The 9,598-nt window shown below is 39.6% G+C and overlaps 1 protein-coding gene across 2 annotated transcripts; it reads right to left on the bottom strand.

The window, feature by feature from the left end:
* Positions 1–5,601: 5,601 nt before the first annotated feature.
* On the bottom strand, positions 5,602–9,324 carry LOC144017161 (uncharacterized). 2 transcript variants are annotated; one of them, XM_077518455.1, is made up of 7 exons: positions 9,094–9,324; positions 8,228–8,353; positions 8,021–8,140; positions 7,701–7,851; positions 7,483–7,584; positions 7,032–7,289; positions 5,602–6,955 (listed from the first exon to the last, which is right to left on the bottom strand). In XM_077518455.1, exons 4-7 carry the CDS (start codon positions 7,817–7,819, stop codon positions 6,451–6,453), a joined length of 984 nt encoding a protein of 327 aa, XP_077374581.1. In that variant the 5' UTR covers positions 7,820–7,851; positions 8,021–8,140; positions 8,228–8,353; positions 9,094–9,324; the 3' UTR covers positions 5,602–6,450. The 2 variants fall into 2 exon arrangements, with proteins under 2 accessions (XP_077374581.1, XP_077374582.1); XM_077518456.1 differs by having other exon boundaries at positions 8,228–8,411; positions 9,094–9,107.
* Positions 9,325–9,598: the final 274 nt, after the last annotated feature.

Raw genomic sequence — 9,598 nt, 5'->3', positions numbered from 1 at the left:
CTATTTACTTGTGCTGTTGGAAAGACACGCCCACTGCGTGTCTGTGAAGGCGCTTGTTTGAATGTGTGTGTGATTCGTTTGCGCTTGCGCGCGTGCGTCCACATATAATAACTGATCAGTCTTTGTACAAACGTTCTTGCTTGAATGTTTTTTCTTCTTCTTCTCATTGTTGGTGGTAGTGGCGGCGGTGGTGGTGTCTTCAATTGACATTGTGAAAACCAGACTGCCCCCCCCCCCATTTTAAAAAAGGGACATCTGGGCACCAGCCACTTAGGCAGACTGCATACAAGGAAAACTGCAGTTCTCTTTTTAACTGCCTGATGTGCAACAAAACAGCTGGTTATGTGCACATTCCACATTCCCATGTGGAGAACCAGTGAATGATTGAATGTTATGTCATGAAGACTGTGTATTTATATGTTGTTTTTTTTTTTTAGTATATTTCATTTTCAAGACTGTGCTTTATTCGTAATCAATCAAACACAATCATTGGAGTGCTTGAAGGACACCAAGGAATAAAAGGCTGGCGACAGCAGTGTTCACATTACATTTGAAAGCTCTCATGACATACCACTACACTAAAATGTCACAAAAAGTATGAAAATTAAAGAGGTACTCAACAATAAATCAACTTTTTTTTTTTTTTTTTTGCTTAGAGACTGTATAAACTGGTGTGTGCTGATGCTGCCAACGGTTTTTACAGAACTTTATTTGCTCACCACGTGTCCTGGTCATTATTTTAACATTTTAGTGCATGATTGCTGTAAGCTTGAATTTGGGGCGAAAAACGTGTGCTTGCCGTCATCTTAGGGCAGGGGTGTCCAAACTTTTTCATTTGAGGGCCACTTACAGAAAATCAGAAAGACGCAAGGCCACATAATGTTATGAAGAGAAATTGTGTTTAATCCTAAAAATTGTACAAATAATTTGTTTGTGCTTTTGCATACTTAGAAAAATGCTTCAGTATATGAACCAATTTATTTGTAATATGGCAGTAGGGTTATTATAGTTTGGGAATTTTTCATTTTAGTTAGTTTTTATTAGTTTTCGGGGTGGTTCTGTTAGGTTTAATTAGTTTAGTTCTTTAAAAAATGCTTAGTTTTAGTTTAGTTTGTTCGTTTCAGTATTAGTATTAGTTGTTTGTTTGTGTGACATACTTTCAAACGTCATTATTCCGGTTTATATAAAAAAAAAAAATCTACTAAAAATCACATTTAAAATCATCCCCAAAGGCTCATGCATTAAATAAATTACCAAAGACTAAAACAAAGGAGGCGGCACGGTGGTCTAGTGGTTAGCACGTTTGCCTCCCAGTTCTGAGGACTCCGGTTCGAGTTCAGGCTCCGGCCTTCCTGGGTGGAGTTTGCATGTTCTCCCCGTGCCCGTGTGGGTCTTCGCCGGGTACTCCAGTCTCCTCCCACATTCCAAAGACATGCATGGCAGGTTAATTGGATGCTCTGGATTGTCCCTAGGTGTGGTTGTGAGAGTGGATGGTTGTTCGTCTCTGTGTCCCCTGCGATTGGTTGGCAACCGGTCCAGGGTGTCCCCCGCCTACTGCCCAGAGCCAGCTGAGATAGGCGCCAGCACCCCCCGCGACCCTTGTGAGGAATAAGCGGTCAAGAAAATGGATGGATGGATAAAACAAAGGACGTTTGCTATAATTAGCATTAGTTTTGTAAACATAAAATGCAGTTTCACTTCGTTTTCGTTTTTTTTTAAAAGCATTTTCGTTTTTATTTTATTTCGGTAACAATATTGTTTTTTTTTTATTTTAGTTTGAGTTTTTTCATTAGTTGTCGTTAACTAAAATAACCTTTCATGGCACCTGTTTTTCGATATCCTCCCTTCTTACTTTGACCATCCCCAAATATTTTATTTTTGTCTTATTTTATTTGAACGGAGTCAAATGCCATTTTTAGCATAATGGCGCGTGCCACTGAAAAATGGACGGCGGGCCGCAAATGGCCCCCGGGCCGTAATTTCGACACCTCTGTCTTAGGGTTAAACACTGGCATAAACACAATTTGGCTTACATTTGCTCCTGGTTTTGGTTACAGTTTTGTCCTCTCATTATACGAGAAGTCAGTTACTATGTCACTCGTAAAGTGTGATGTAGTCGCTCTACCACCCACCGGATCAATCTCGTACACAACTACTTTGTGAGGTGTTGTAGTAGTAGGCTAGCGTTTTGCAAACATCTTTATACCCATTTTCAGGTTATGATGTATTAGCATTGCATTTGGTTAATTTATTTAGCATAGTTTGTCGTAGTATTGAAATGATTTAGATCAGGGGTGTCAAACTCATATTAGCTCAGGGGCCATATGGAGGAAAATATATTGACAAAGTGGGCCGAATCAGTAAAATAATGGTATATAACATAAAAACTATTGCCGTCCATTCTATGCAGATTTTCGCTATTTGTGGGCCAGCCCCGGTGGTCTAGTGGTTAGTACGTCCGCCTCCCAGTTCTGAGGACTCGGGTTCGAGTCGAGGCTCCGGCCTTCCTTGGTGGAGTTTGCATGTTCTCCCGTGCCTGCGTGGGTCTTCTCCGGGTACTCCGGTCTCCTCCCACATTCCAAAGACATGCATGGCAGGTTAATTGGACGCTCCGAATTGTCCCTAGGTGTGGTTGTGAGAGTGGATGGTTGTTCGTCTCTGTGTGCCCTGCGATTGGCTGGCAACCAGTCCAGGGTGTCCCCCGCCTACTGCCCAGAGCCAGCTGAGATAGGCGCCAGCACCCCCCGCGACCTTTGTGAGGAATAAGCGGCCAAGAAGATGGATGGATGGAGGGTGGGCCAGCCCTAAATTATGGAGCTCAGCTATAATCTATTGTTTCAAAAAAAAGTAACACAATGGAACACAGCAACACTTTGCCTGTATGAGTTCCGGATGTCTTAAATCTACCTGTTTTAGATATATATTGTTCCCAGAATGCAATTTATGGCGCAGTTAATGAAGTTATAAGGACGTTAATTCTTGTCATATGTATTTGTAGTACCAGTAATTGAATTTGTGTTGTATTTACACGTTTGTCGGTCTATGATTTATTTTTTTAATTTTAGGAAATATTTACACAAACCGTAGAGGTACGGTTTGTGTAGATTGTGTCTATGTAGCGTCCTCGTCATTCCCCCCTCCGGCCATGAGGTGTTAAGATAGTTTTACGTAAATGCATTAAATAACGACTGACGAATTTGAGCAAAAATTCAAACAATTGGTGATTGATGAGTTAGCACGTCCGCCTCCCAGTTCTGAGGACTCCGGTTCGAGTCCAGGCTCTGGCCTTCCTGGGTGGAGTTTGCATGTTCTCCCCGTGCCTGCGTGGGTCTTCTCCGGGTACTCCGGTCTCCTCCCACATTCCAAAGACATGCATGGAAGGTTAATTGGGTGCTCCGAATTGTCCCTAGGTGTGCTTGCGAGTGTGGATGGTTGTTTGTCTCTGTGTGCCCTGCGATTGGCTGGCAACCAGTTCAGGGTGTACCCTGCCTACTGCCCATAGCCAGCTGAGATAGGCGCCAGCACCCCCCGCAACCCTTGTGAGGAATAAGCGGTCAAGAAAATGGATGGATGGATGTATGGTGATTGATGAAGGCTACGTTGCACAGTAAGTTTTTAATTGTGACAAGACGGACCTTTTTTGGAAAAAGATGCTTCGCCGTACCTGAAGTTTCCATCAAGTTTCGAAATTTATTGAAAAGAATCACCCAGAAAAAGCGTTCACCATTCAGGCGATCGCTCACTATGATGATGTTTGGACATTTTCGAAGGATTGTTAAAAAAAAACAAAAAAACAAAACAAGGGCTCCAGGTGTAGGAGTGGAACCGTCACATGCCTTTGGTGCCGGATGGTGTGGGTTGGGTTCACTTATCCGCCTGGGAGATCATGTGTGGCTTACATGATGTAAGCGTGAATGAGAGAGTGAGTGATAAAAATAAATAAATGAATAAATAAATAAATAAATAAATAAGATTGTTTAAAAAAAAAACATACTTGGATCAGTTCTTTACAAATCACCAGGCAAAAACACTTCTGAGAGAGAACATGAACCAAAAAGAGGGCAAAAAAACAAAGAGGACAGTGAGGTAAATGAGCATCATTTTTATTCTTTACTCTATTCTTTGTTTTTTACATTATGCACAACTCTCATTTATTGTGCAATAATGTAATTGTAGCACGTATTTGTTACTTTTTGATGCATTTTTATGCTTTATAAAACATTTCTGTCTGAATTTTGGGAGTCTTGGAACGGATTAGGGCATTTACATGGAAAATGCGTCTCTACTTACAAATTTTTGTTAAAGCTAAAACTTTCGTCTTTTCATTTATAATTCATCCATAATTTCTCATTTGTAATTTACAACCAATTTATCTTTCTTTATTCATTTAACATACATTTTTTTGAATGCATTCGTTCAATGACACATTCTCTGCTTCCATTTCACAACACTTCAATGATGCCACCAAGTCTTCTGTGGGTCAGTGGATAGATTGGCAGTGCAGTAGCTCATTGAACAGTAAACAGGAGGTGAGGGTTAGATGCCAGTCTCAGACTGGTTGAATTTAAACTTCAGTCTTTTCATTTATAATTCATTCATAATTTCTCATATGCAATTTACAGCCAATGTATCTTTCTTTATTCATTTAACATACGTTTTATTTAATGCATTCTGGTTCAGCAAGACATCTCTCAATTACATTTCACACTTCAATGATAACAATAGCATTCTGCTATTAGCAGTCAGCTTAGCATTCAGCTATTAGCATTCGGCTTTCAGCATCCCACGCAATTTCTTCAGAAATTGCTTAGTCTAGTTATTATTATATGTTGTTTCTAACCTTTATTGTGGGATGCTGAAATATGTTGTTTCTAACCTTTAATTTTATTATTATACTTATTGTGGGATGCTGAAAGCATATGTTGTTTCTAACCTTTATTATTCTTATTATACTTAATATTATTATTATTATTATAGCATTTTATTCTCAACACTTTTTGCAATCAAACTACTCCTACATTATACTTCCGATTTACACCGTTCAAAATGGGAAAAAATGAGAAAGAAAAGGGAGAGAACATATACTGCAGTGTTCCCTCACTTTTCACGGGTGTTACGTTCCACACCCACCCGCGATAGTTGATTTCCGCCAAGTATGTAAAGACAAATAAAAAGTAAAAGTTTGGTTTTGGGGGGCGAGTTATGCATCTACTGAACCATAACGATGCCAGCACAGTTTCCACCTTTCTAAGCACTTAACTTAAATACAATATGAAAAATAGCATCATAAAGAAAAATATAAATGGAACCACTGTATATCAATTTCATATCTGTTCTTTTTTGTCATCACACACTTATTGTCAAATTTATCATGAGTTTAATTTTTCACATCTCTTGTGGGATTTGAATATCTGTAGCAACATTACAACGGCCACAGCGCTTTGAACAATGAACAGAAACAAATAGGCGTAAATCTCCCATCATGTCAATGTCAAACCTTTATTTAGTGCAATTAATAAAAGTAAATAAAATGATTTCAATATATATAACATAAATTAAATGAAATAAAATAAAATATAAATAAAACATTCCACCGCCCAGTCCTTTGAATTAACAGAAACGAATAGGCATAAATCTCCCATCATGTCAATGTCAAACCGTCATTTAGTGCAATTAATAAATGTAAATAAAATGATTTAAATAAAAATTATATAAATAAAATTAAATAAAATATAAATTAAAAAAATATCACAACCTATATCAAAATGTGTGCACACACACACGCACATCTGAGCAATACCATCAGAGATTTTTGCACAATATAACAAATGGCTTAGCACCAACATGACAAAGCTTTAACGCTGTAACTCTTAGATTTGAAGCTTTAACTAAAGTTTAAAAAGATAGTTGACTCATTGAGCCATTTACAGCAGTATAAAGTAAATATTGTATCTATAATTAATGTGATAACGTCATTATTTTTCATGGACAAGTACCTTTATAAAATAAATTTTCCACTTACTGTCAACCAATCATGGCTCAGTTTGGTAACCAAACCCAGAAAACAGGTGAACCGTTACCTACTTCCTCAGCACAGGTGATATCTTAGTCAACAGAAAATGGAAAAACTCGATTTTAATGATATTAATTGTACATGGAAAAACAATGAAGTTATCAGATTAATTCTGGATAAAATATTAACTTTTCACTGCTGAAAAGGGCCCAATGAGTCAAGCATCCCTTTAAACTTTTACAGCCCTAGAAATAACAACAAATAAACAAACAAAACAATACAAGCTAACAATAGCAACTTGTATAAACTGTTTCTCCACTGGTCCAGAGTCAGTCCTGAGGCAGGACAGTACCACCGCCCCTTCAGTTGGGTGTGTCCAGTTCTTCTACTTTTGTCATGGCCACACTCCTTACATGTGTAATGATACTGCTCCTTTGTCAGTTTTTTTCGTGGTGGTTCGCCTCTAGCCATTCGCTCCTTATCCTCCTGGGCAGCTTTAAGCAGTCTCCAGGTACGTTGCCTTGGCTGAGGAGGAAGGCATGCTTGCTGGAATGGAGGAGCTTGTTGGTCAGGAGGGGTTGGCTGATAAGGAGCAGCTTGTTGCAGTGGAGCTTGCTAGAATGGAGGAGCTTGATGGATTGGATCTTGCTGGAATGGAGGTAGTTGGAATGTAGCTTGCTGGAATGGAGGAGCAAATGGGGTGGAAATGGAAACGCATTCAAACCCCCCCTGTTTGCCACCATAGCGCGTTGGAGGGGGAAAGCTTCCCCCTCATGATTTTCTAGTTCCTTGGAGGTCATTTTGTCGCTTGGATGCTGCGCAGGGGCTGCTGGGAGTGTATTTGGTGCAGGTAGAGAGTCCTTGGCCAGGTGAATTTGTTTAGGAAGTACTGTGCCTTGCAGTAACATGTCCCTGTCCTTCCTTTTATCCCTCCGAAGTAGCCTGCAAGAAAAAAAAAAAAAACATTTATTATTTTAAATATGTGGCACTGTATGAGAAAGTAAACCAAATAACATACCATGAAGAGACTGTGGTGTTATTTATTGGCACCAGAACCAAATTGGTCTGGTCCAGGACAACCCTGCTGTCCTCCAGAAGTTGTTTTATATGGCTGTAAATGCTCACAATTGACTGAGGGATTGGCATGTTCTTTCCCTTAGTGTCCTTGGGCCTGTTACGTGCTTGCTCAAATTCTTTTGCAAGTCTTAGGCAAACACACTCACTGACCCTGTGTACTTCCGGGTCCTGGGCTGCTTGGCCATGGGTCATGTAAAGTCTGTGGGTAAGAAAGATGATATGAGATGTGATTTGGAATGTGAACAAAGATGTAAAGTCATGAAGAACCAGTTGACAATGTCAACAGGGCTTGCAATCCATTTTTCAATTCATAAATATTTTTTACCATAACAAGTGCTGTCTCTTATTCAATGATTTGTACTGAAGCGAAAATAACAATTGTTGTGGCGCACCTCTCTGCTGCTTGCTGTCCAGGAGCAGAGCCACTTGGCTTCTTAGGTGCTCTCCAGGGTCCTCCTGACGCACGACCTTTCTTTCTAGCCTTCTGGCTGTACCTAAATGGTGAAAGAGACATCACAATCATTCCATTAAATGATTAATCATGGTGCACAAAATAGTTTTTCTACAAATGGTTATTTTGTACAAAATAATTATGACTGTATTTTATTACTTTAAAGGTGCTTTGTCCATGGTATGGAGAGCTGTGTAGAGGTGGACTATGTCCATCTCCTTCTTAGTTGACAAAGCAGTGATGGTGCGATTTGGTGCGATGGTGCAACTGCTTCCCATCCCACAACACCTCTTGAATCATGTTGGGTGGTCTAATAAGTGTTACGTGAGACAAAGAAAAAAAAAAAAAGAGGAAAGAAACTCACACTCATGTTTCTAATTATGTGAGAAAGATTATTCCCCATTTTTTTTTATGTAACCAGGTTTACCTCAGTTAATTATTATGTTTTTCAGAGTGGTATTATAGAAAGTGTTACTGACCTCTGTGACAAGTGTCCTGGGTTCAGTGTCGCCCTCCACCAACATCTCTTCTTCCACAGCACTTTCTTGATGCTCCCTCCAGCATGTACATTTGCATGTGTACTGCATTGCACCGCCAACCTAAGAAACAATATATACATACTGTATGAATACACGCCAGTGGTAATTGTGTCATAAAAAAAAAAAAGAAACTTGGTACAAATCTACCTGGAATAAAAGTACACTGATGTCTGTGAAACCTCTCGAGGGATGAAGACCCCCTACCACACCTTAGGATGTCCAGCTCTTTGCCACCCTTCTGGAGTGTTCCCACCTTTGTGTACAGTGCAACACCTGCATATATATATATATATATATATATATATAGGTTACTGTCATGCCATGCTGTGTGCTGTAGACACAGACCGACAGAGGACATTATAGATGTATGCATATAGGTACATTTTACATAACTGTTTTATTATTGTAGTAAAGCGTATTGGAAATGTATGTTTTCAAAGCTGCTACATAAGTACAAATATTATTATTATTATTATTATTATTATTATTAATATTATTATTATTATTATTACTACTACTACAGACAGATGTTAATATACTGTCTCACTGGAAAAAAATAATAATAAACTTGGTCCAGGCAGGTGGACACGTCCTTGAGCTCTCCTCAAACGCATAACCAGGCTCCATTGTCGAAGGGGAGAAAATGTAACATATGGCCGCTAAATTACTATTTCACTAGTGGACAATGAAACCTGGCACAATTATTTCACATCATAAGGCTTTTACCAATAAATCGGCTGAGTCTATCCGTGGAAAAAACAACTAAACAAGTTATTATTGATGTTCTGATTCTGTCATATAAGCAATATTCCTACCGTTGGCACACAGTACGATGGCGCTATTGCAGGCAGAACTCCGTTAACAAACGTAGCAACGTAACAAGAAACTTGAAATACAAGTTAAATAACGAGTTAATGGAACGGGATTTTGCATAGAATACTGTTTTGTCACACAGTTTAACATTCGGCTTACATAAAAAGTTAATTTTACGAGTACTAATGAAGTCTACAAACCTTTTGGCGTCTCCAAATTCATCCGGTGCGATGCGGTGAAAAAAAAAATGGCCGACATTCGACCACGCCCATCTTCACGCCCCTTTGCATCACGTGACCCGGCATGCTCGTTCGGAACTGTTCGGACCTGCGTTCGGACATAGCTTGAAACACTTTGATCTCGTTCGGAATGTGTTCGGACCTGTTAGGATGTGTTCGGAAAATGTTAGGATGTGTTCGGAAAATGTTAGGATGTGTTAGGACCTCGGAGGCAGTCCAGAAACTGGCGGGTGCGGCCATAGCCAGTGAGCCACCGGACCTGTGAGCAGCAGAGCGAATTGGCGTATTTGTAATTCAAAGTGTCACCTGACGCTGAAAGTCATCAGCGCTGATTTGGGACACATGCGTTTGATCATGTCAGTATAACGCAATTCCTGGTATGATAGTCAGTTGGTATACTTAATATCCGTTTATGTAATTGCCACGGACATATGTGCAATGTACAGTCGGCGGTGGGCTTTGAACC

The sequence above is a fragment of the Festucalex cinctus genome, chromosome 4, assembly GCF_051991245.1.
Source record: "Festucalex cinctus isolate MCC-2025b chromosome 4, RoL_Fcin_1.0, whole genome shotgun sequence".
Classification (NCBI taxonomy): Eukaryota; Metazoa; Chordata; class Actinopteri; order Syngnathiformes; family Syngnathidae; genus Festucalex; species Festucalex cinctus.
Note: the sequence above shows the minus strand (reverse complement) of the source record. Positions and strands in the feature narration are given on the sequence as shown.

What these genes read in the sequence shown, in the direction of transcription:
- LOC144017161 (XM_077518455.1), bottom strand. Translation starts at nt 7,819, where the DNA reads ATGGGAAGCAGTTGCACCATCGCACCAAATCGCACCATCACTGCTTTG. An exon ending in ATGGACAAAGCACCTTTAAA is followed by an intron (nt 7,585 to 7,700) that starts GTAATAAAATAC and finishes TTCACCATTTAG; the next exon opens with GTACAGCCAGAAGGCTAGAA. An exon ending in GGACAGCAAGCAGCAGAGAG is followed by an intron (nt 7,290 to 7,482) that starts GTGCGCCACAAC and finishes TCTTACCCACAG; the next exon opens with ACTTTACATGACCCATGGCC.